General features: G+C 38.0%; 14 protein-coding genes across 14 annotated transcripts in view; 7 read left to right on the forward strand and 7 right to left on the reverse strand.

Moving 5' to 3' along the window:
* RHIMIDRAFT_53062 (uncharacterized protein) overlaps positions 1–3,694 on the reverse strand; it is a 4,970-nt gene extending 1,276 nt beyond the window's left edge. Inside the window, exons 1-5 of the mRNA XM_023615367.1 lie at positions 3,263–3,694; positions 3,143–3,215; positions 2,541–3,090; positions 555–2,493; positions 98–499 (exon numbers count right to left, since the gene is read on the reverse strand). Coding sequence (XP_023462853.1) covers positions 98–499; positions 555–2,493; positions 2,541–3,090; positions 3,143–3,215; positions 3,263–3,582 — 3,284 coding nt within the window. The 5' untranslated portion in view covers positions 3,583–3,694. The remainder of the gene's footprint in view (positions 1–97; positions 500–554; positions 2,494–2,540; positions 3,091–3,142; positions 3,216–3,262) is intronic.
* Positions 3,695–4,409: 715 nt separating this feature from the next.
* RHIMIDRAFT_264093 (uncharacterized protein) lies at positions 4,410–5,474 on the reverse strand. The gene has a single exon (XM_023611730.1). The coding sequence runs from the start codon at positions 5,434–5,436 to the stop codon at positions 4,741–4,743; it is 696 nt and encodes a 231-aa protein (XP_023462854.1). The 5' UTR covers positions 5,437–5,474; the 3' UTR covers positions 4,410–4,740.
* Positions 5,475–5,525: 51 nt separating this feature from the next.
* RHIMIDRAFT_246437 (uncharacterized protein) lies at positions 5,526–6,467 on the forward strand (the record flags this gene model as incomplete). Its single annotated transcript, XM_023610314.1, has 3 exons — positions 5,526–5,610; positions 5,671–6,092; positions 6,150–6,467. The coding sequence occupies 3 exons, from the start codon at positions 5,526–5,528 to the stop codon at positions 6,465–6,467; spliced, it is 825 nt and encodes a 274-aa protein (XP_023462855.1).
* A 457-nt stretch (positions 6,468–6,924) lies between these two features.
* Positions 6,925–8,015, forward strand: RHIMIDRAFT_241028 (concanavalin A-like lectin/glucanase; the record flags this gene model as incomplete). Its single annotated transcript, XM_023609498.1, has 4 exons — positions 6,925–7,253; positions 7,297–7,534; positions 7,586–7,856; positions 7,906–8,015. 4 exons carry the CDS (start codon positions 6,925–6,927, stop codon positions 8,013–8,015), a joined length of 948 nt encoding a protein of 315 aa, XP_023462856.1.
* RHIMIDRAFT_294659 (uncharacterized protein) lies at positions 7,863–9,435 on the forward strand. The gene is made up of 7 exons (XM_023614110.1): positions 7,863–8,156; positions 8,218–8,368; positions 8,427–8,490; positions 8,537–8,623; positions 8,672–8,713; positions 8,764–8,995; positions 9,042–9,435. The coding sequence occupies exons 1-7, from the start codon at positions 8,088–8,090 to the stop codon at positions 9,363–9,365; spliced, it is 969 nt and encodes a 322-aa protein (XP_023462857.1). The 5' UTR covers positions 7,863–8,087; the 3' UTR covers positions 9,366–9,435.
* A 12-nt stretch (positions 9,436–9,447) lies between these two features.
* On the forward strand, positions 9,448–10,454 carry RHIMIDRAFT_53135 (uncharacterized protein). The gene is made up of 4 exons (XM_023615368.1): positions 9,448–9,507; positions 9,563–9,719; positions 9,770–10,069; positions 10,135–10,454. Exons 1-4 carry the CDS (start codon positions 9,458–9,460, stop codon positions 10,348–10,350), a joined length of 723 nt encoding a protein of 240 aa, XP_023462858.1. The 5' UTR covers positions 9,448–9,457; the 3' UTR covers positions 10,351–10,454.
* A 60-nt stretch (positions 10,455–10,514) lies between these two features.
* On the forward strand, positions 10,515–12,996 carry RHIMIDRAFT_241031 (uncharacterized protein; the record flags this gene model as incomplete). The annotated part of the gene is made up of 5 exons (XM_023609499.1): positions 10,515–10,767; positions 10,818–11,598; positions 11,646–11,662; positions 11,876–12,025; positions 12,077–12,996. 5 exons carry the CDS (start codon positions 10,515–10,517, stop codon positions 12,994–12,996), a joined length of 2,121 nt encoding a protein of 706 aa, XP_023462859.1.
* A 100-nt stretch (positions 12,997–13,096) lies between these two features.
* RHIMIDRAFT_207119 (putative delta(24(24(1)))-sterol reductase) lies at positions 13,097–14,625 on the reverse strand (the record flags this gene model as incomplete). The annotated part of the gene is made up of 3 exons (XM_023606963.1): positions 13,097–13,644; positions 13,698–14,169; positions 14,227–14,625. The coding sequence occupies 3 exons, from the start codon at positions 14,623–14,625 to the stop codon at positions 13,097–13,099; spliced, it is 1,419 nt and encodes a 472-aa protein (XP_023462860.1).
* A 1,162-nt stretch (positions 14,626–15,787) lies between these two features.
* Positions 15,788–16,393, forward strand: RHIMIDRAFT_53175 (uncharacterized protein). Its single transcript, XM_023615369.1, has one exon. It carries the CDS (start codon positions 15,866–15,868, stop codon positions 16,292–16,294), a length of 429 nt encoding a protein of 142 aa, XP_023462861.1. The 5' UTR covers positions 15,788–15,865; the 3' UTR covers positions 16,295–16,393.
* A 431-nt stretch (positions 16,394–16,824) lies between these two features.
* Positions 16,825–17,539, forward strand: RHIMIDRAFT_241034 (FYVE-domain-containing protein; the record flags this gene model as incomplete). Its single annotated transcript, XM_023609500.1, has 3 exons — positions 16,825–16,989; positions 17,053–17,407; positions 17,472–17,539. The coding sequence occupies 3 exons, from the start codon at positions 16,825–16,827 to the stop codon at positions 17,537–17,539; spliced, it is 588 nt and encodes a 195-aa protein (XP_023462862.1).
* Positions 17,540–17,648: 109 nt separating this feature from the next.
* RHIMIDRAFT_207147 (cyclophilin-like protein) lies at positions 17,649–18,347 on the reverse strand (the record flags this gene model as incomplete). The annotated part of the gene is made up of 5 exons (XM_023606965.1): positions 17,649–17,784; positions 17,847–17,965; positions 18,012–18,095; positions 18,145–18,222; positions 18,273–18,347. Coding segments are annotated over 5 exons (492 nt in total), but the record flags the coding sequence as incomplete, so codon positions are not given.
* A 723-nt stretch (positions 18,348–19,070) lies between these two features.
* Positions 19,071–19,783, reverse strand: RHIMIDRAFT_264118 (uncharacterized protein; the record flags this gene model as incomplete). Its single annotated transcript, XM_023611731.1, has 2 exons — positions 19,071–19,267; positions 19,323–19,783. Coding segments are annotated over 2 exons (658 nt in total), but the record flags the coding sequence as incomplete, so codon positions are not given.
* A 1,589-nt stretch (positions 19,784–21,372) lies between these two features.
* On the reverse strand, positions 21,373–21,739 carry RHIMIDRAFT_241038 (uncharacterized protein; the record flags this gene model as incomplete). The annotated part of the gene is made up of 3 exons (XM_023609501.1): positions 21,373–21,483; positions 21,547–21,663; positions 21,713–21,739. 3 exons carry the CDS (start codon positions 21,737–21,739, stop codon positions 21,373–21,375), a joined length of 255 nt encoding a protein of 84 aa, XP_023462865.1.
* Positions 21,735–23,575, reverse strand: RHIMIDRAFT_264144 (excision repair cross-complementing rodent repair deficiency, complementation group 8; the record flags this gene model as incomplete). Its single annotated transcript, XM_023611732.1, has 7 exons — positions 23,356–23,575; positions 23,265–23,307; positions 23,123–23,212; positions 22,817–23,067; positions 22,626–22,761; positions 22,501–22,577; positions 21,735–22,444 (listed from the first exon to the last, which is right to left on the reverse strand). Coding segments are annotated over exons 1-7 (1,184 nt in total), but the record flags the coding sequence as incomplete, so codon positions are not given.
* Positions 23,576–23,630: the final 55 nt, after the last annotated feature.

A 23,630-nucleotide genomic window follows, 5' to 3' on the forward strand; every position in this document is an offset into this window, starting at 1 on the left:
TCATCAGACGACTCTGGTAGAAAAAAGAAGAACAAGAATAGTAAAAACAGGAAATGTAATGAATATATTTTGCACTAGTATCAAAATATAGTCTTACCCTGTGGTAGGTTCATGGCTAGATACCCAATTATACGCAATGTTTGTTTGAGTGTCTTCAATGAGTTCTTGTAAAGGAATACGAACAGCTTTCTTTGATTTGTTTGCTCGTTTATCCACATTTCTTTCTTTTTCCTGCTCTTCCTTTGTTTCTGCATTACTCACAGGTCTTTCAGGATACAGTGTCACCAAGATCTCATCATAGGCACTTGTCAGTGTACCATTGCCTCGACTCAAAGCATACAAAGACGTTGAAAATTCATCGTCTTCAATTTCTGTAGCATCGATCATGTCTGTGCCGCTAAAGTCTCCCCTTGTAGCCAATGGGCATACCTCTGCTTGCGAAATGCGAACAAGATTCTCCAGTTCATGAATCAAAGATGACGGTAAACGGTCCAGCATTCTATATAAAATATGAACACAAAAACACCATCTTTACAAGCAACATGTATACATACCTTGATGGTAAGAAAACTGATAGATTGACCTTTATAAACTCCAACCCCCTTTGCTTCAAGACATTGGCGCAATAGATATCAGCGTGCTCCAAAATACTAGTAGCTGTTCGAAGCTTAATAAATGGAATAAGAGCATTTTCTACAATTAATTTTAATCGTTCTAGCAAAAGTGCATCTGCTTCACACAAAAGCTCTAGCAGGAACTGCAGCATGGTATCTTCAGTATCTCTTTGAATGAATTCAAATAAGTCGGGTGCATCTGTATCCAGATACAGATGTTGTCGTATCGTCTCTGCAATTTCACTAGACATGTGCTCCATATCAACCTCAATACAATCCTTTTGCTGTTCTCTTCTTTTGGCAGTCCAGATAGATTGTGGTGCCAGCAGGTGTTTGAAGAAAACGCACCGTTGACGCAGGATGACCTCGTGACAGGGAATGAGCTTATCTCTAGTCTTCAGCATCACATCTGGACGATAGTCCATGAGCATTTGTAAACTGTGAAGCAATGAAGGTGTTGACTGATGGTTAAACGAAGATTGTGCAGACGCCAGTAGGTGAGGCAAGTGAAACAGCTCGGCCAAATCAACCAAATCTTTTTGAATCTTTCTTGTGTCTGTAGCACGGTCTTGACTAAGAACAGGCGATTCAAAAAAGACTTTCATCGGATGCTCATACTCGTCTGAGTATATATAATCAAACATCAACAGTAGAGAAGCCAGTTCGCACCGTTCGATGTGAATTTGAATGCGTCCATCTTTACCTTTACCGAGACGAATTTTAAAATTGCCAATTTGCTTATCAGCCATTCTTCCAAGCTGCTTAAATATGTGGCTTCGAGTCGCCAGGACGGAGCTGTGACAGTAAAGACGTCTATTCTCTTCTATAATAAATACTGTATCTAGAGTTCTATCATCCATTGATCTTTGCATAATATCGTTCCAAGCTTGACCCACTATTGCCTTCTTTTGTTCATCAAACCTCTGCTGGATCAATGCTCGACTCGTTTTATCTTCTTCAGGTATGTCTGCGAGATCATGTTTCATTTGGTTTTTGATATCATCTATCTCTGATTCCAGTTCTCTTCCTCTGGTCACATGCGGCAATGATTGATATAGATCCTGCTTGAGCATTGATGGGCCAGGAGAAGATGGTTGCAAGGGATGTTCGGAACGAATAGCAGCAAATGCTCCACTGGAGTTGGCGCATACTCGAATACATCTCTGTATGTAAGGCATTTCACTAAATTTGTATTTGCCTGATTCAGGACGCCCCATGAACACACGACCCGACGCAGTACAGATAATTACTTCGCCATATTGACCTATACTTGCATCCACTGCCATCAGACGTGTTCTTCCGGTTGCCCAGATTAACTGAGGCGCCGAAATAATGGTGGGATTCTTGTTGTTTGCGCTTTGCTTCGTGGTCGATTTACATGTCCAAATGAATACATGGCCAAGGTTTGTGAGCGCGCCTAGGTATTCTGTTCCACTTGAAATTAGCTTGACGATATAACAGATAGCAGGCTTGTAAACCTTGATATTTGAAGGATATGCGTTGAATGGAAAGAATAGTTTTTGCTGAGTGTAATTACAGAGCATGTATACATCGCTTGTTTCAGTCAAGATCACAGTGGCATTATCATTTGCGATCACCTGCTGTATCTTGGCAGGCATAAACACTCTTGTTGGGATAGACAGAGTAGCTTTTCTTGGTGTTGTCTGACATGTTTCGTTACTGTTGCTTTGACTGTAGCCCAATTGACCCTGATTGAGGCCAAAGGTAAAGAGATCACTACTGGTATAAATGACGGAATGCACTCTTGATGCAGCCACGCCAATAATGGGCTGCTTTTTAAGATTCTGTGCTTGGATCTTTCGTGGTACAAGTTGCATGGGCGCTTCATCCTTTTTGTTGCCGATCTCAGTCTCATACCCTAATGCATATTAGTCACATTCTTCCTTCTTTTAATACCATTCTTACCTAATTGTCCATACGCATTACTTCCAAAACTAATGACCGCCCCACTTTCTGTCACTGCAAGAGTATGATCTCGACCCAGTGCAGCCGTAACAATTCTTTCTGACCAAGGTACAGGCGCAGGCACCAACTGCGTATCGATATCTTTGCCCAATCCAAGACGTCCACCTCTTCCAAACCCACAGACTAGCATGTTATGGCTTAGTTCGCTTGTTAGAACAGCCATGTGGTATTTAGCCATCATGACAGATTCGATCACATAAGGTGGTCTATTAACTGCTGGGTTCTGCTGTGAATCAAGCTGGAGCTGCACACGTTCCGGTCGGTTTCTGTTCTCGGAGTCGGGGTGACCCAAGACATAATTGGTGTTTTGACCCCAACTGTAAACGTCTGTGCCTCCGGTAGGCTCATCGTCATCGTTTGATAGGTTATAGATGTCATCGTCATCTGCTCTATCTGGTTTTTTTGAATTGTCTCCTAAACCTCTCTCTTTAGGATATGCGCCTGATATTGTCATGTCATATAGATCAAAGGCTCCTAATTGCTCCCAGTCCTTTAAAAAAAATTAAGAATGGATCATGTATGAACATGCATTATTTTCATACCTTGATATGGATATCTATATCACGCCTTTGTAGTAGCATTCGAGCAATTTCGATATTGCCCATATAAAGTGCTCTGATATATAGTGTAAATAAGACATATATTCCTTTTTTTTTTCTTACCGATGTAGAGCAGTCCAACCGTTTTCTCGATCCTGCAAGTTGACATCCACCAGTGGACAGTCTATCAGTAACTTTGCAATTTCGACACGGTTCCAAGTAGCTGCGACATGAAGAGCTGTCCTGCCTTTAGTTGACCTTTTATTGAGATCAAATAATTTTAAATCTGCTGCTTTCAATTGTTGTTGAAGACTGATCAGATCCTGTTTTGACAGATAGTCATTACTGTAGTTTGTGATGGATATTTCTCCAGTGGCTAAACCAATCAGTTGATTTAAGACTTGGACATTGTTTTCTCGAATGACTCTAAAGATCGAAACCATAAACTATCTTGTCTGGGTGCTTTCTTTTGCTTTTCTTTTTTCTGAAAAAAGAAACAGTGTAGGTTTACTACGCAAAGAAGAAAAAAAAAAAGATAAAAATTGATGGATTGTTGTTCATGTATCGAATCACGTGGCTCTTTACTGGTTGATCAGTAAAAACTAGTCCGTGCACCTATTTCATATACTCGTTACACCAAGTGAACATAAGATATCTACTCTGGTAAATCAGGGATCCTCTGAATATTTCTTCATATATGCTTACAATCCGTTTATCATTTGCAAACTTGGTAATTAGAAAACAATAATAATCGATAACTGCCTTTCAGTTATAAGATTCATGGTTTTCAACAAGATATCATGAGCAATCCTGCAATCCTATCTTCCCCTTTTCAACTGTAGGTCAAAGCCTATATACAAATATCCAAAAATAGTTTAAATATATTTTGTTATTTATCGCTTTCTTTTTTGGATCAACAAGTTATTTTAAGTCATTCTATTGTACCAAAATTTGGAATAAAGTTACTATTTAACGGCGTTACTTCCATTAACATTACATTCACCACACATTGCTTGATTGGATACAGATTGATTCGGAATAACAGGTTAGGAATATATTCTAACAAGCGAGAGTAGAACTGATTTTCTAGTCTCATAGCAAAACATCAAAGGAGCCTAAAAGTATTCATCTTTTTTTTTTGAGAACTTTGCTACACTTTCTTCAGAGAAGTAAAGATAGATCGCTTACTCCCATATGATATTATTTTGAAAAAAAAAAAAAAAAGAGACAACTTCTTGATGCACCAATGGTTCTATTATCAAGATAAAACTGTCAAATTTTTCGAATCTTAGGCTTTGTTTCACAAGGAGAAATTCCATCTAAAAGAACAGATGCAATACTCTATTCCAATAGTCCGTTTTTAAATACCTCTCCTCTTTCTCTTATTGTGTGTGCTGTGCATATTTTGCCCTTTAGAATAAGCGGTTTTTGAATACTAAAGACATCCTGCATTAATGCTTTTTGATTTTATTTAGTCTCAGTTCACAACCTAAAAAAAAAAGACAATGTGCAGCCATGACTACTTAATGATTATTGATATTAATGTTGTTGGCTTATAAGCTCAATCTTTTATTATGTTACTGCTCAAAAAGTGTACAGCCCTAATCCGACTTCCTTCTCTTCCCTTTGGCTTCAGTTCTTTTTCTTCTTTTAACAGAAACAAGCATCGAGCGAGCGATCCAAGCCGAGCATAGGATAACGATACAAAATGTGCCTAGTGTCACTAGCTGTCTATCCTGTATACTGCCGACTGGTACTGATAACTCGAGTTGCTCCTTTGGATCTATATTGGAAATTGGAATAAACCGGGAGTTTGTATGATACCTATTGTAAGGTATGAGCAGTTCATGATCAATCGGTGGCCATGATGAGGCTCCACAGGTCCAGCCTGCATAAGGAACCTTGATAGTCACAGTTCGGTATTGTTGATGAGATGCAGGCTTTTGGTATCGAGTGTGTATTGGTAATTGAATGCGAATAGGAGATGTCAAATTGGTTTGTCTTAGCAGCACAATGCTTCCACGCGGTTCTTTTACTTTCTCTAATGGCAGTTCAAGATCGTGTTCACCAAAGACTTCTGCTTTACCAATACGAGACTCCATATCCCGTAACTGGTAAGGATCCACAAAGACACTTGCTGGTAACTCGTAAACAATATCAAGAAAACAGTCGTCATGGATATCGTCCAGTTCAATGCACGTATCTATCTTGGGGTGAAGACTACTGGCAAAGGACAGGTGAGAGTGTATGGTCATAAAGAAAAGTATAAAAAAAAGAAAGAAATGATTGGGCGTCATTTTTTATATCTCAGAAAAAGATTTTTATTCTTTTCTTGCCCTTGTGCGTAGGCGTAAGTGTGTTTTTTTTTTATTATTGTTAATTAAACATGTCTGCTGTGCTTGGAACTGTTGCAAAGTGGGCCATTCCTGTTGGTCTTGCTGTTGGTGCTGCTCAATCAGCCATGTATGATGGTAAAGTGAAATAGAATATATACACATTAAGCACAATAAAAAACTTAAATATTTCTTTAGTCCAGGGTGGTTACAGAGCTGTCATTTTCGATCGTATTCAAGGTGTCAAACCTAATGCCATTGGTGAAGGCACTCACTTTTTAATTCCTTGGCTTCAACGTGCTGTTTTGTTTGACGTTCGTACAAGACCTCGTAATATTTCTACAACCACTGGTTCCAAAGACATGCAGATGGTTTCCTTGACCCTTCGTGTCTTACACCGTCCCGAGATCAAGAACCTTCCTCTGATCTATCAAAACTTGGGTCAAGATTATGATGAAAGAGTATTGCCTTCTATTGGTAACGAAGTCTTGAAGGCTATTGTTGCTCAATTCGATGCTTCCGAATTGATCACCCAGCGTGAAGTTGTTTCTGCAAGAATCCGTGAGGAATTGTACAAGCGTGCCAAGGACTTTAACTTGGCTTTAGAGGATGTCTCTATCGTAAGTACTAAAGGGAGCATTGAATGAATTTAGAGCTCATTCTTTGTTGTTATCTAGACACACATGACTTTCGGTAGAGAATTCACTAATGCTGTCGAACAAAAGCAAATTGCTCAACAGGAAGCTGAACGTGCCAAGTTTATTGTCGAACGTGCCGAACAAGAGAAGCAAGCAGCCATCATTCGTGCTGAAGGTGATTCAGAAGCAGCAGAAATGATTTCTTCCGCATTAGCCAAAGCAGGCGATGGATTTATTGCTTTCCGTAGAATTGAAGCTAGTAAAGAAATTGCTCAAACTCTCTCTCAAACACAAAATGTTACTTATTTGCCTAGCAACAAGAATGGTAACAACATGCTCCTTGGTGTCAAGGCATAAAATAGCAGCCATCATTATAAAGTATATTTTAGTAAATAAAAAAGTGTATAATATAAAATGGGTGTTATTGTGTCTCTGTTTTTTCTTGTTTCTTGCACTTGCAGATCTCGTCATCCTTCAAACCAGCTAATGCTTGCTCAATGTGTTTACCACAACCTACATCACTCATGAATTTATTTTTTTTGTCTTTACTAAACACGTTCAACTTACCAGCCCAAGTGTATTTGCCGCATTCTTTACAACCAGTTTTGAAGCACATTTTGTTTATATAGTGTAAGAAAGAAAATTCTCACCCATCCCTGGTTTCACTCTTTTTATAATGAAACTAAGCAACCAATGATTGTGTGTAACATATGAAATCCTTGTCAAAATGGAAACACTCTAATTAAAGAGTGAAAAAAAAGAATAGAGAGCAAACGTTTTTTAAGACATACTTTTCTTTCATATTCTTTATTTAATGTTTACTCTACTCTTCTTAATCCTTGTTATTTGTGCTCAATTGCTGATGGCACAAAAATCAGAACCAGTCACTTGTGATTGCGGATTTATAGATGAAAATGATCAAATATGGCACAATGTTTGGTACGCGGACTATAGAAGATACAAACACATCTCGCGTAACGATGCCTACCATCAACTTATGGACTATACCGTCCCTCCAAAGCAAAATTATACACTCGCTCGCGTATTCTCTCCTCAGAATATCGAAATGGACGCATATGGTTTATCTCTTCGTGTCAAGAATCAGAAAGACAAGTACACGTCTGCTGCTATTGGCACAAGAAGGTAAAATGATGCAATACATAGTCATGATTTAACTTGGCAATAGGTCTGATATTCTCTATGGTACATTCCGTGCTCGGATGAAGACAAGTCAAATAGCCGGCACGGTTGCTGCCTTTTATTACTATCGCAACACGACAAGTGAGATAGATATTGAAACACTCAGCAAATTGAGAAATCCTGCACAGGTTTACTTTGCCATTCAACCACAGATTTATAATCCAGATGGCTCTGCTTCACCTCAAACGCACCACAGGTATCCTATGCCGTTTGATCCTACCCAAGTAAGTGTCGAGATAAGTATATCATGACTCGTTTATTCACGTCCTTTTTAGGAATATCATGAGTATCGTTTCGACTGGATGCCTGGCTTAGTCAAGTTTTATATAGACGGTCTCTTTGTTCGGGACATGACAATCAATGTCCCAGAGACGCCTGGACGCATCATGATCAATCACTGGACAGATGGTAATCCTAACTTCTCTGGTGGCCCTCCAGAGGAAGACGCAGACTTGATCGTCTCTCATCTCAACATGTTTTTCAATTCTTCTGAGCAAATCGAACCTCCTCCATGTCAAAAGTCCAAGGAGCCATGCAAAGTGCAAGGTATATTCTTCTTTTAATGATTATTTATAATTAACCTTTTTAATGATAGACATTATGAGTAATAATCTATTGCCTGGTACAGCCTTGTCCTCTGCAAGTATCACATCCTATAACCAATTCTTTTATCTTTTCTTGTTTGTTCTTTTTACCCAATTTTAATTCATCGTCTGAACTTTAAATCCAGGCTTCCCTCTCTCTATTTCTTTTTCTTTAATCAAACCAATAAACATCATGTCAAATACACGAGATATGGCAACAATTGAGAGAGACCTTTTACGTATAGATCAAGCATTGAACCAAGTAATACTATTTCTCTCTTTTTTGTTGTTGTTTTCACTAATTCTCTTTTTTTTTTGCAAAGGTATCCAATGTTCGATCTACCTTGAAACAATTCACACAACTCGTCGAACAGGAACAAAAAGGACCTAGCTACGTACAAGCATTTAGCGATCGACTTAAAAATGTCAAACAGGAATTGAATCGTTTAGCGATTCAAGGAAATGACCTAAAAGGTACATAAATAATCTATCTATAGAGTCTGAGCATATGTAATCAAACCATGTAGAATAGATGTCTTGAATTACGCGCAATCAATAGCTAATGATGGTGATTTTGATTGGAGTGCAATCAAGAGGTAAATCAGTCTTGAATAATACATTCCATTCATTTTAATGTTGTAGTGAGAAACAAGATCAGCAAAAGACAGATATTAGAAAACCAGAAAAGATTGGATCGATTGTAAAAGATAAGGCTGATTATGCATACAAGTAAGAAAGAACAGAACAAACGAACAGGGATAATCATTCTGTGTGTAGACAATTATCTTCCATGGTCTTTGATCATAATACATCATCAACGTAAGCTATATTCTTCAAGACACAATTGACGAGTAAACAAACATTTGTAGTGAATCCTTCTTTACGACATATACACAACAATGGCTGTCACAGAACAAAGATCAGGCATCTAAAATAGACATTAGCTTCGAACGGGAAGAACAGACAACGCTTTCGGGGACAACATGTCATCTAAAAGTGTGCATACATAAAGCATTCATTGTAGAATTAGAGCTAGAATATGCTCGTGCATCTAATACGCTCATTGTACATCAACATGACATAAGGGGACTTAAAGAAGAGGTTTGTTTGGTGAATGTACCTCCTGTCAATACTAATATATCTGCAGAAACAGCTTTCACAGGGATCTCAATATCTTGTTTTTCAAAAGTTGAGTCTATTGGCGGCTGTGGCATTTGAAGATATGACGACACTTTTTGCAAGAGAATCTTTCTTTTATATTTTAGATTGGCTATCAAGCTATCATGACTTGTTTACTGCGCCTTGTATTCGATGTCATAAGGTCTTACAATTTGATTCCCCTGTTTACAAGTACACTCCACCTGTTGTCAGAACATGGAATACAAAACATACGACAGATAGAACAGCAGTAGCCTATCATATGCGATGCTATCATGAACATAAGAACAGTCAAGCCATTGCTCTGTTCTAAACATAAAAAATAAACATTGGTGTGTGACCGTTCAAAAGTGACATTTTTTTCTTTCTTTCTTTCTCTCTTTTTCATATATATACACACATAATATGCCACATAAAAGAGCCAATGCCCGTATTCGTAAAGAAAGGAAGCAAAAGTACGTATAGCAGTGGAAGGGTATAAAGTACAAGAGTTGATCATGTATCATGTAGAATGGATCTTCCAGTATCTAAAGAAGACACCAATGTAAGAGATGACGATACACCCAAAGGCTTTACTCGATTATTCAAGTATAAAGAAATGGCAATAAAGAAACAACAAGAAAAAAAGGAAGCCAAGATGAATGCAAAGAATAATCCGATAACAACAGTAAGAAATAATAATGTAGCTGAACAACTGAATCTAATATTTATAACAAGGCAAAAAAGAACATCACCATTCAACCAGGTGAAAGATTAAAAGACTTTGTTCAGAGAGTAGAACATGAATATCAACAAGAAATGGTATCTGCATACAAGTCGACCAAATCGGCCAGCGAGAGTAAACGGCGTAATCGAGAAAAAAGGAAACAAAAAAAACTGGAAAAGATACAAAAGGAAAAAGAATTGTATGGCGGTCGAGATTTTGATGATTTGAAGGACAACGTCAAGTTTGGAGAGGTAGCTGATGCACCTCCTATATTTAGTAAATTACCCAAGGCACGCGGGCGTGGCAAAGAGGTATATATATATATATATACATATACATATATCTATGAAGCATACCAACATGTGGTTTGGGATAGACACTAGAACAAAAGACAAAGCAACAAGAAGAGAATGAAGATTCAAAGGGATATGAATCAGAAGAAGATGAAAACATGAAGCTATTGAAAGCATCTCACAAACGCAAGATTCAAAATATGAGTGCAGCGGCTCGCGCACAATTGGATAATGAAAGAGAACGAGCGATTGCCGCATATCGAGCAAAGAAAGCTGAAAAAATGGCACAAAATGCTTAAAGATACATATTCAATCCAGTCCACACGAAAATATATACATAAAATATAAAACATTCCCCAAAGACCTCTTTAAATATATAAACTCTTTGTCTCTTTTTACAACCTTTCTATCTTTTTTCTCTTGTTTTCCTAGCTTTTTTTTTAACATAATCCCTCTAAAAAAAATGCGTTTCTCCCTCGCTCTCGTTTCTTCTGCCTTATTGGCCCAATTGGCCCTCGCCGCTCCTGCCTCTCAATCCAACATGGCTATCCCTGAAGGTGATTTCAAGAGTGCTCAAGTGACTCCATTGAAAGTGCAAGAAAACTTTAGCGTGTTCCACTGGAAGAAGGAAGATGGTGAAGATGCAACTATCGACCGTGTCTTTTCTTTCGAACTTAATGAACCCGCTCAACTTCAAATCACTGATTACTTGAAGAGTAAGCATTAGAGTTTTGGTCTAAACTACAATAATAACACATATATCTAGGTGGTGATGTCTATGAAATCTCTGATAACGGTGAAGTAATTGGTGCTACTACCAAGGTTGATTCCTCTGAGGATGCTTATGCTATCACTCCTGAGCAAGCCTTGACCAAGAATGACTTTAGCAAGGGTATCTTCCCTCTCTCTGCTGGTAAGCACGAAATCACCATCAATGTAGACGATACCGCTGCCGAATCAGGATCCGGTGCCATTCGTCTTGTTCAAAACCTCCAAGCTCTCTACAAGGATGATGATGATGACAAGGATGATAAGGATGATGATAAGGATGATAAGTGGGATGATGACAAGGACCATGACAGCGATAGTGATGATGACAGTGATAGCGACGATGATGATGATAGTGATGATGATGACTGGGATCATGATGATGACGAATGGGACCACGATGATGATGACAAGAAGGGCAAGCACAGATATGGCCGTGGTAAGGGCAGAGGCAGAGGCAAAGGTTACGGCCGTCGTAAGGGCTATGGCAACGGCTACGGCAAGGGCTATGGCAAGGACCATCGCAAGGGCAAGGGCAAGGGCAAGGATAACAAGGGTATTCACAAGCAACATAATGACAAGGAAGACGAAGTCGTCAAGTACTACTATGTCTACACTACTGAAACTATTATGGATGAACAATGTGAACACTGTCACTTCCATGATGATGATGACAAGGGTGATAAGTACGATGAATACCATCATGATGGTCCTGCTCGTGGACGACTCCTCGTTGAAGAACCAGCCACTACAGTCGCCTCTACTTCATTCGTCACACTGTAAGTTTTTATTATCAAGCTACAGCTTTAACTAATATGTTTATTAGCACTCAAACTAGACTTGGTATGTTATCACTCCCATTCTTGACGATCCACTAAATTATAAACTACGAACGATAAATTATATTTATTTGTTTATTTTAACTTATAAAAATAAAATATAGAAACCCGAATTCGTCCTAATAGAAAAATAGAGCTCGGATCAAAAAAAATTTTGTTTTCTTTCTTTTTTTTTATATATATTTTGACAAGATGCATGAACTTAAAATTCATTTAGAAAATGATATGTTGATCATAAGAGGAAGTCCTGAGGAATCTGTAGGCTGCGTACTAAGAGGCTATGTGATGTTGAATACAAAAGAGACCTTGAAGGCAAAATCAATTCATTTGAATTTACTGGGTAAAATGAAAATACAATGGAATGAACGTAAGTATCTCTCTTTTTTTTTTGACTGCAAGATATATAATATATCTATAGGACATCAACAACAAAAAAAGGAAATCACAGTGATCCAACATCATTGGGCATTTCTACCCTCTCAAAAGAAACTACATACACTCACTCCTAACACGTATATCTATCCATTTGAATTGGCCTTACCTGGCAATCTTGCAGAATCGATCGATTCCTATTCGTTTGGCTCTTTGTCGTACAAGCTAAAGGCTACCATTGAAAGACCTGCATTCTTGCCTAATTTAATACACCGAAAACAATTCTGGATCATCCGCCACCAACCGGATCAAGCCTTGTTCATGGAGATACCCGTACAGATAACAAACGAGTGGACTGACAAATTGAACTATACGATCACTATACCCAAAAAGACATTTGCTCGTGGCCAAGATATACCCATCGACTTTTCACTCACTCCTATCGATACCAGCCTTCATGTTCGTTATCTATCTTGTTTCCTAAAAGAGTATTCAACTTACGATACACACACAGAGTCTAGAATCATTCGTTTCTTTCGTGATGAACATTTTCCCTCGACAGGGTTACACTGGCATAAAGTAGAAAGCATGACTGTTCCTTGTTCGCCCAGTGCGATACAGACAGACATAGACAATACTTACTTCAAGATTGAACATAAGCTCAAATTCACCATGTCTCTGATTAACGACCAAGGCGAACTGTTTGAACTAAGAGCTTCTTTGCCCGTACAGATTGTGGATAAAGCTTATGATGAAGATGATGAACTACCATCATATGAAAATGCTTGGCAATCATTGCTCTATAATGACTGTCACCTCTTATCTCCTCCTATTTCATCTCCCATCACACCTTCTTCTTCACCTACAATGGATTACTTTACATTTCAACCCGACACCATCTGTTGTAGACTACCTTCTTATCATACTATTAATTTAGAAGACACTTGTTTACCTGCATATGAATAAAAAATATCAAATATGTGTGTAGTGTTGTAAAGCCAAGAATTTATTATTATATTAGGATGACAATGAAATGAGAAATGATTAACTTAAATTAATTTTTTGTTTAAAATACGTAAGGGACAAGGATATAAGGTACTCTTTCACAGTATCTTTCCCAATCCTTGCCATACTTTTTAGCGCATCGTTCCATATCACGACTGGCACGATGAGTCAAGACGATGACAAAGAAGGTAAAGTAAAAGTAAGGCAAGTAAGATCCAAACCCGGTGATCAAGCCCCAAGAAAGAGACTGAATCAAGTCAGCTGTGTAGTGTGGCTTACGGACAATACCCCACCAACCTGAGGTCAACAAGAGATTGCCGTGCTCTGTCTTGATGTAAGTAGGGTTCTTGATGTGGCTCCAAGGCAATTGAGGGAATGCTTTACGAGTCATGAAGGATCCATTCTGCTCCATACGGAAACGGTTCTTCTGTGCGTTACCCGTGTCAAAGAAGTAGTAAGCAAAAAGAAGAGTGATAAAGAGAGCAATGGTGACAGGCAAAGAGTGTTGAATGCGTACGCCCTTGATCAATTCGGACTTCAAGAGGTAGATAGGAGCGTAGCAGTAAGTGAAGGGGACACCAGCCATGTTCCAAAAGATAAGCATGAAACCTATATCACCCTTAGCTTTTTTTTTTCTTCATATAGATTTTATATACACTTACCATCCTTTTCATAAAAGATATCCCAAGACGTAGGAATACATTCCTCACCCTTTTGACAGGAATTACAGTATAACCAGTGAGCAAGGACCATGAAAGCAACAGGAGCAGTTACTGAGCCAGTTGTTTCGTACTGCTTGAGTGCACAAGATACAGAGATGTAAAAGAGAACAGGCCATGGCACACGTGTTTCGGCCCACATCTTGAGGTCGACGTGTCCAATACGAGGGTTTAAGGGTGCTCCCATGAAAAAATCGTAGATGATGTTACCAGACATACGATGTTGCTTTCCAGTGATGACGGCACTTAAGAAGACAAGAGTAGACATGGTGAAGCCCCAGATAATGGCTACGGTCATGATGCTTCCAAAGTTTTCAATAATAGCCGTCAAACGGAAGACGCCAGTGACATGGAAAACAGCTGAGAGAGCCATTGTAAGGTACCAGAAAGCTAAACCATTGCAAAGGTACTTGAGCTACAATACGAGATCCGCGTTATTAGTCTTTTTTTTTTTACAAAAAAAAAAAATTACCTTGCCACCCTTTAAAGAAGGAAGAGGAAGGCCCTCGACAACGGGACCTGGCAAGAAGTAAGCACAGAGAAAACTGTAGAGAACAAAGCCCATATAGATCTTGATGGCAATGGGTGTAGGAGCAGCACCCATTTTGACCTTTGATACGATATTTGCGACGAATTCAACAATTCCTTCCTTGGTGAATGATGAGGGCGTAATCAGTGAGCCTTGATAATACTCAAGACAGACCCAAAAGTAATACATCAAACAGGGGAACCCAAGCATCATACCAAGTGCACCCAAGGGCCCACCAAATTCATAGACGACTTCATTATCCAGCTTCTTGTCCAGCTCGGTTATTTTGTTCTTGAACAATGGAACACCATTGCTATTGATACCAGACTTTAAGTTTGTCATGGTTACAGAGTTATGGAAGAAAACAAGAAAAAAAAAATTAGAAATTACAAAAATCTTTAATATATCTTTTTGGAAACGTTACACACATCGTCGGCACATTTATTTTCCCTTGATGAAATCATATAAAACAGGAAAATTTAAAAAATCAACACGATCTGCTCTTCACTGTTTGCCATGATTTTAAAAGAACAAAAGGAAATCACGTCCTTGGAGACGAATTAGGATGATATAACTTTATGTTTTTTGGCACTTCCTTTTGTGCTTCGCTCATTGCGCCGTGTCGGAGCTGTAGACAGAGAATTTTGCGGGATTTATGACAGACGCACGCGCGCGCGTGTAAACACACACACAGCCCCTCAACTGTTTCCCCTTCTCTTTCCTTCCCTGCCCACTGGTTCTCTTTTGCTTATTCATCATTTTTAAAAATTGACTTTTGCACTCTTCATAGAAAATAAATAAACAAAAGAGAGAGGTTATGTGTTGCTCTTTTGCCAGGGCATGTCTACAGACTACTAGTAAAAATGACATATAGTATTCTCTTTATACTGGTATTATGAGCGGATTTTCAAATTATATTGGCTGTTTTTGTGTACATTTGGCCCTTTATTCTCGTTGAATCAAATTATAAAACTGTACATTCTGTAAATATGTTACACAAATCGCATAAGCAAACAATAGCGATCATTCAAAATGCACCGGGCTCATATGTCGTCATTGGATCCCCAGGACAAAAACTTGCTATACACTTGACAAAGCTTCGGAGCAACTGTGGCGTCGGCAAAGGGTTGTAAAGTATGACACCATGCAAAAGAATGCATTTTGTCAATCATAGATCTGCCCCGTGATATATCAGTCTTTGATGTTCATTATCTGGCAGACCGAAAGAACAGGTTCTTTCACTTTCACTTTATCGTTCTTTACAATACTATAAAGAACAATTATAAAAGGCTTTCTGCTCCCAATTCAAAAATCATCCCGTATCCTCTCTTTCTCTCTTCAAATTTGAGGTAATATTAAAAATAAATCAGCTTGGAATAGATGATCATGCCGTTACACTAGTAGGGTCATTGTTGTCTGTAAAAGGTAATGATGATGTCTTTTTATTCCACGTCAGTTGTATAGTAATAGCGTCTTTCTTCTATAAATAACCTTGCTTCTCTCTCTTTTTTTTCATTCAGAGGCCCATTAGCGTATTTTTTTCTTTCTTTTGTTAATCGTTTATTTACATTCTGTTGTTCAAATGGACGCCAAGGTTACCAAAGTATCCAAAGCACCATCAGATTCTAAACAAACTACGCCTCTTCCAAGCTGTTCATCAGAGAGTCAACCCCCTTTATCAAGACCAGAAACGCCTAAAGCAAAACCAATCAATATTCCTGGAACGATGAACAAGAAGAGAAGACTCTCTGATTGTTTATATGATGACGACTTACAACTACAAAAACGTAAAGTAAATCGACCTCTGTTTATTGTCGGAAGTTTTGAAGAAGATAAACCACCTGTGCCTTGGCCTCCTATGTTTGAGTCTATTTGTCTTAACCCTAGCCTTAACTGGGAAGAACAAGAAGGTGATGCCTTTTCAGATAGGTATACGTCTGATCTGATCTTTTATATGGATGACAGTGATGACGCTAGCAGCTGTGGCGATGAGTTGATTGAGTTTTATTGAATAGCATTATTAATTGATTACATATACATATTTATACCTAATACAGCATTTTTACATATCTTATATATATCATAAATAAACAACTTTCTTTGTGTGCATATTTAAACTTGGCGTTAAAGAAGTATAAAGATTATTATTTTACCCGTAGTAACAATGCTCATTACAGGAAAATCTTTACACCAGCAAAAGATATCAGCACACTCGGATAACTCAGTTGTATCTACCTCAGAGACACTTTCGATACCCCAGGAAAACAAAGCTTTATATCCAAAACCAATACATGCACTCACTCACATATCTCAAAAAGGCCTCTGTACTGTTTTTTTTTCTGTTTTGCTATTGAAACATTCGTCATGGCTTTTTAAGTCTAATTTACACTTTTTTATTGGTGGCCTGGAAATTTCAAACCAATGGTGATATTTTGAAAGGCGGACTTCAATCTATGCTACACAAGCCTTTTTTAAGTTGCTCTCCCCCTCCTTCCATTCTATATTTATACTTCTTTAATATTCGATACACTTTTAAAACTTATGGACATATACTCACTTACAAAAAAGAAACGGCCTTCGCAGTTAACCATAGCACAGCCTTCCTCTCAAACAGACAGTTCAGTAGATAACACAACACCCACAAAGCTAATGTCTGATCCAATCTCTGAAGAAGTGACAGGACCACCGACAAGAGATCATTGGAAGGTAAATGTCAAGAAATAACAAAAAAAAGGAGGTAACCAGAAAAACCAAAATTATACATTATAGCCAGATTCAGAAGCCAATAGTTGTGGCTATTTAGGCTGCCCAACCTATTTTGGATTATTTGATAGAAGACATCACTGCCGAAAGTGTGGTGACATTTTTTGCTCAGCTCACTGCTCCAACTACTTTAGACTAGATCAAGACGCTCGATTCCATCTTCAAGGTATTTTATCCCGAGGATGTAACACATGTGCAGAGGAGTACAAGCAATGGCAAGAAGAACTGCGGCAGAGAAGAAATATTAGAAAGAGCCAAGACAATATGAATGCAAGCAAGGCAAATTTAAAAAAGAGAAATCCTGGTATTATGACACAGCAACCACAAGCGATGGAAGGTATAACTGAACTTGGTCGTGATGGTAGGTTACTTTTTTTTTTCAAGTAGATCCTTTTTTTTTTTTTTGGCTCATTCGTTTTTGATAGATGTTGTATCTAAAAACATTACCATCAATAACAAATCAACGAAAAAGGAACATGGTAAGTTAAAGTGATGTTTTTTTTATTGCTCTAATCCCTTCTTTTTCTACTTTTGCATAGCCTTCAATCCAATTCCTTCAGTTCCAGCAGATTGGCAGTGGTCTACGTTTTAACACAAAATAATTATAACTGCTTGTCAGCTATCGGATTTGCATGAATTGTAACAGACTTTATACGGAATTCTTGGAGTGGCCTATACTTTTCATCCACCGGCACTTTTTCCATTACATCTAATGTTGAGTCGGCACCATCAATGACTCTACATGTGAATTAGAATCATACTCTTTTTTTTAGCATAAACTTGTATTCTTTTGAACATACTTTCCAAACACTGTATATTTTGTGTCTAAATGAGGGTGTTTTGCATAGGTAATGAAAAATTGTGATCCATTTGTATTTGGCCCTGAATTCGCCATGGAAACTATACCGCGTGCATTATGCTTGGATAATGTGAATATAATGATAATAATAACAAATCTTTGTTACCTTTAACGTAGACCTGATTTCATCATTAAACTTCTTTCCCCAAATCGAATTTCCTCCTTTTCCCGTGCCTGTAGGATCACCTGTCTGTTTTTTGGGATATTAGTAAGAGGAACAAAAATGCCATAGGACGTACTTGTATCATAAATCCAGGTATATTTCTGTGAAAAGTGTTGTTGTCATAATATCCACTTGCACATAAAGCGAGAAAGTTCTTGAAAATAATAGTGAGAAATAAAGCAAGTTATAACAGCATGTATATACCTCTGCTGTCTTTGGAACAGATTCACAAAATACTTCAATCTTGAGATCGCCGAGATCAGTGTGTAAAGTGACAGACTAATGCTCATGAATTATTCCATTCATTTTGTTTGATTATTGACATTACCATGTTTTTAAATAAAAAAGAAAGAGAAAAAAAAAAAGATTAAAATCTCGGTCTTTTTTTTATATTGTATTTAAAAATCATTTATGTCCACTATCTTGTTTTAAAGTATTTAAAATCACTCAAGTCCTAATTGCCTTCTTCTTTCTTTGATAATTGCCAATTGTTCATTTAAAACCTTTTGTGAGTCTTGAACTGGACTATACCAAAAGAGCAATGTCAGGTTATCCTTAGTAGCATGATATGTGGTCTCTGGTGTCAATTCTTCTAAGGGTTTATCGAGGTCTACCCATTGTGCATCAGGCCTCATTTCATCACCAACTTCCCATTTTCTCATCAACTTATCTGTCAAGTGCAGTCTATGTGTTGTGATGTTGTGTCTTTCTATTACTGTTTTATTAAAAATAGATTTCAGAAAGAGGATAAAATTATGACGTGTATGAAAAAAATAATTGGCGCATATTAAAAAAAGTATTTATGCAAAGGTTAAAAATAAAATGTGTGCAAAAGGAGACGACATACAAATGAAAATAACAAGTACCAAGGAGAGAATATAAAGAATTATACAGTTAGCTATGTAAGAAAATTATTACATACAACTTACCCCGAAGGCATCTAGATGTGTCCTAGCGATAACTAGGACGGAGAATCATCGTCTAAACGTATTCTAGTTCTTGGTTGCTCCTGATCGTCCACTCTTCTTCGACGTTTTGTAGGAGCAACAGCAACCCGGCGAAACCTATGAGGAACGATGCCATTACGTCGAAGCTCACGAAGGATGTGCATGTAGTTGAGACAAGCAGCAACATCCCTGTTCCATAATCGATATCTATCTAGTGCTGCCATGGCGGGTCTACAGTATAGATTGGTGCATCTACAAGCAATGTTCAATCAGTATAAAATCATCCAAGTGGTTAATATATTATTACCTTAAAAGACCATGGCAGATAGCAGTAGGATATCGCTCACGTTGATACGGTCGTGGATTTGGAACACAACGGAACGTGCGGAGGCTTTCGTTGTGGCATGTTGGACAGCGCCTACTGGCCTTGTACTCGTCTATAAGAAAGACTTGAAACCCATGCTTCTTGAGGAGTCTTCGGAAGCCAAGGCCACGGATGGGCTCATGATACCTAGCATGGGGAGCGGACCAGTTTCCCATCACAAACACAGCATCTTCTCCAAACTTGGCGTGTAAGTCTTGAATAAGCCTTTGATCGGCACGTTGTTTGTTGAAGTACGCTGAAAGACGGATCTTACGAAAGAGGGGGAATCCATTATCATGATTTGTGATGGTATGTCCATAGAATTGACTGAGAACAGCAAACTGTTCAGATCTAGCTTGAAGGAAGCGGATAAAGCCCTCCATGGATACGGTGCTGCTTGGCTGGCGGCTGCGGTAATCTCAGGCTACACTTTATTAATCCTGAAGCAGAGATCGCACCTAAAATCGTTGTTGTTTGTGCTCGAGTTTTGGGCACTGTGACCACAGCAGGCAATCCTTTTTTTGACCAGGCCATACTACGCTTTAAATTAATATGAAATGCAAGCTCATCGAGAAAGACGCAGTTAGTTCTAAAGTCCATGCCCGTACACTCCCACTTATGAACCCAGTCAAAACGCTCCTGAATTTTTTTCTTCACTATTCCTATCTACAGGCTGAAATTGGGCTTCTTTGAGTGACAAATTACATTCAGTTCTTACAAAATTGTAGACAGTGCTTTTAGAGACCTTGAGATCCTGAAAATTTTGAAGTAGTCGCTCTATCACTTGCTCCAAGACGGCTGAAGGATTCTCATCTATATACTCCAAGACCACTTGCTTGTGTTCTTCTTGAAGTATACGCGAGCGACCGGTTTTCTTATGCTTTATAAAAACACTATCAGGATCCGTTTTGTACATTTGAGCCCATCTTTGAGCTGTGCGAACATGAATACCTAATTGTTTTGCAGCAGCTGAAGCACTCATAACTTTCTCAAACATCAGTTTAAAGAATCTAACTTTGTCTTGATCCGTATAGAGTGTGTACGCTCGCTTACTCGACGCCTCCTTCATGCAAACATCTGGGTCATCTTTTGCATCTTCATCTGCCACAGAGCCTACATAGAAATAATTCTCCTGAGGCTGATTATACAAATACTGAGTATGTGAACTAATTGTTTCTAAAGCATATCGCTCTTCGTCAATGATATAGTCCATAGGCTCAGGTCTACCGTATTCATCAACTGCATTACCGTGCCCGTCTTCGTAGAAAATTTGAAAGCTCATATTGTAATACTCGGTTTTTAATGAGAAAGGAAGTAAAAAAAAAAAAAGAAAAAAGAAAAAATAAAAGAGTAAACGATGCTTTCGTGCTTAATATACTCACATTTTGTACGACAGGGCTCCTACATATACGACACTCAATTTGTCAGCAAGCGAAATCAGCCAATGGTTTACGTGACAATAGAATTTAACGAACGCGAATTTTACTCTTGGCATCAGTGTCAATAATTTTTGGAAATACTGTATATCAAAAGCACTACTTATTTTCATAATCTGTATCACCCCCTATAGCAGAAGAGAAAAAGAAAGCCAAAATAAAAATCTCGGTCATTTTACATGTATTTTTTTTTCAATCCAATCAATTTGTATAGAAATGCTTTATTAAAAAAATCATAGTTGTCGCTAAAGACTTGTATACATAGAATATATTTTTTTGCAGTAAGATGCTTTATTTTAGTTTAAACTAGCTCTTTGTACACACTCTCATGGACTGTTTCATCTTTATGTCACTTGATCTATTTGTTTCGGGTCAATGCGTTTTATTCAGTGTATTTCCGTTGTTTACTGTCTATAATAGATCAGGACGTGATACATGATTCAATTGATTCTTTTTAGAACAAAAAAAAAGACTTGCAAAGCTTTTTATTTATACACTATTTACATTTAAAAAAAAAATAATAACCAGCATTATTTTTTTATATATAGAATCTATTGCTAAGCAGCTATCTTTTCGGGCATTGGATGCACACGTTGGTGATAGACAGGCGCAGTCATTGATGGCCATTTGTCATGATGATAAGTAGGTGAAGGAGCAGTAATATCCGACTGATTATACAATTCATTAATAAGACTGATAGATTCATTTAGTTTATATATATATGCATTTACCTTTTCTTTTAACAAAGTCTCTTTATGAGGAGAGATGTGAATAAAATGTGTACCTTGCCCCTTTGGTACACGCTGAGCTACGCCGTTTGCATCCAGAGTGACTTCATATACAGTTTCCTAGTAATTTATTTAATATTCCTATTTATTGAATTGACAAGTTCAATACCTTTTCAGAAAAGGAGCAGTGAGACATACAACAACCCATTAGAAGAAGAAAAAACAGAGAGAGAAAGAAAGATAAAGAGGAGAAGAAGAGAGAGAAGGAGCTTTTAAAGCATATGCCATAAATACACATTTTGGTTACACTTGTCAAAACAATGTGATCCGGGTTACTGATCAAAATAAGAATGTTTCCTAGAGACTCTAGATTATGTCATCTTCATCGTTATAGTCACTCCATTCATCCGCGTCGACCTATCATAATAAATAAGAGCATCCTATTTAGATTCCATATTACAAACCTCTCTTTCTTCTACAGCAGCTATCATCGCTGGAGGTTCCCAGACGAGTAAATCCCCCGCATTTGAGCCACTGTACAGCTGTTGATGGGATTCCCTGTTTTCAACAGACGTCACTCTTCCATAAGCGCCCTTCAGCCGTTTGACAAGCATGCCGTCTGTAAGACGATAGACAAGAACCTGTCTGTCATCACTGGGTATATAAAGCAGAGGAGGCCAAACGTCTGGACTTGACAAGGCAGGTTGCAAACATAGCTTAAATCGGTTCCTCCAGCTGGATCCGTAATTTACAAAAGTGTTGTGCCCAGATTGTGTGTTCCATAGTCGGATCTTCTCATCTAGTCCGAGTGACACCAAAAACCTTCCATCATTTGTTACTGTCAAACCGTTGATGCCTCGACCGTGTGCACTATTTGTTTCGCCAAGTGGATTTTGATCGACTGTGATTAAGTTAATATCATTACCCCTTATGTATATATTCCTTTTAATGACTTGCCTGCATTATTTTGATCCAAGGACATTAGACAAGAAGACGCCTTTCTTATATCCCATACGCGTATGGTTCCGTCTGACCTATGCTTTGTAAGATATACTTGTAATCCATTCCAGTGAATGACTCACCCCCCTGAATACAAAATATATTCTTGATTGGTAGACCAAACACAGGACATCACGGACCCAGCATGACCAGTTAATGAATGAGTAAAGGACCCATTCGCCAGGTCACACAGTCTGATTCTGGGTTCAGCCGCTGCAGCTTAATTAACGGCAAGTTACTATAAAAAGTCAAAGTAATAATTTGTTCAACTTACATGCTACCAGTGAATGACTGGCAATACCTGACATGGCTTGACAATGAACGCGACATTCCATATTAAACTCCTCCACCGCCTTCTTATCATTAATAACTTTCTCTCTCCCCCTTATTTTTAAATTAAAGGTTACCTTCATTTCATTTGTATCCCATACTTTGATCGTAGAATCATAACTTGACGTGACAAATAGACCATTATCAGCTGGATACCAAGAAAGAGAAGTAACAGCATATTTGTGCTGATCCATTCTAAACATGGATTCATTCATTACATATTTACACTTATATTTATATATATATCTACCTTGCTGCACTCGCAATAGGTTCATTTTTCTCTGTCATTGAATCCAAATCATAGATATGTACTTTACCATCACCACCTCCTGATAATAAACTACTAAATGATCAATACTTGTTCATTATAATTATTATTATTACAAACTGACTATCTCTGTTCACTATTATCAATTCTTATACATGTCACCCCACCTTTTTAATAATAAGTATATATTGTATATCCTAGTTATAAAAAAATACCTCGGTGAGAAAGTGCGAATTCCTTGGTTCGACTTAGTTCTAAATCATAAACTCTCTTTGTTGTTTCTGCTCTTTCTAGTCTTATAGGTCTTATTAAACCATACTGCCTTTTTTTGATAAACCCATACATAACTCCAAACAATATAAAAAAGAGAACTACGAACAGTGGTTTTTCCAGTCTGTTTGCGTATCTGATTTTTTGTGCCCCGACGATTGTAACACGAAATTTTTCTTTATCGTCCAACAGCACACTTTACAGTCATATTGTCGGCTAC

Source organism: Rhizopus microsporus (genome assembly GCF_002708625.1).
Source record: "Rhizopus microsporus ATCC 52813 unplaced genomic scaffold scaffold_19, whole genome shotgun sequence".
NCBI classification, from domain to species: Eukaryota; Fungi; Mucoromycota; class Mucoromycetes; order Mucorales; family Rhizopodaceae; genus Rhizopus; species Rhizopus microsporus.

What these genes read in the sequence shown, in the direction of transcription:
- RHIMIDRAFT_53175 (XM_023615369.1), top strand. Translation starts at nt 15,866, where the DNA reads ATGGACGCCAAGGTTACCAAAGTATCCAAAGCACCATCAGATTCTAAA.
- RHIMIDRAFT_264093 (XM_023611730.1), bottom strand. Translation starts at nt 5,436, where the DNA reads ATGACGCCCAATCATTTCTTTCTTTTTTTTATACTTTTCTTTATGACC.
- RHIMIDRAFT_53135 (XM_023615368.1), top strand. Translation starts at nt 9,458, where the DNA reads ATGCCACATAAAAGAGCCAATGCCCGTATTCGTAAAGAAAGGAAGCAA. An exon ending in CGTAAAGAAAGGAAGCAAAA is followed by an intron (nt 9,508 to 9,562) that starts GTACGTATAGCA and finishes TGTATCATGTAG; the next exon opens with AATGGATCTTCCAGTATCTA. An exon ending in CACGCGGGCGTGGCAAAGAG is followed by an intron (nt 10,070 to 10,134) that starts GTATATATATAT and finishes GGTTTGGGATAG; the next exon opens with ACACTAGAACAAAAGACAAA.
- RHIMIDRAFT_294659 (XM_023614110.1), top strand. Translation starts at nt 8,088, where the DNA reads ATGTCAAATACACGAGATATGGCAACAATTGAGAGAGACCTTTTACGT. An exon ending in TAGATCAAGCATTGAACCAA is followed by an intron (nt 8,157 to 8,217) that starts GTAATACTATTT and finishes TTTTTTGCAAAG; the next exon opens with GTATCCAATGTTCGATCTAC. An exon ending in TCAAGGAAATGACCTAAAAG is followed by an intron (nt 8,369 to 8,426) that starts GTACATAAATAA and finishes CATGTAGAATAG; the next exon opens with ATGTCTTGAATTACGCGCAA.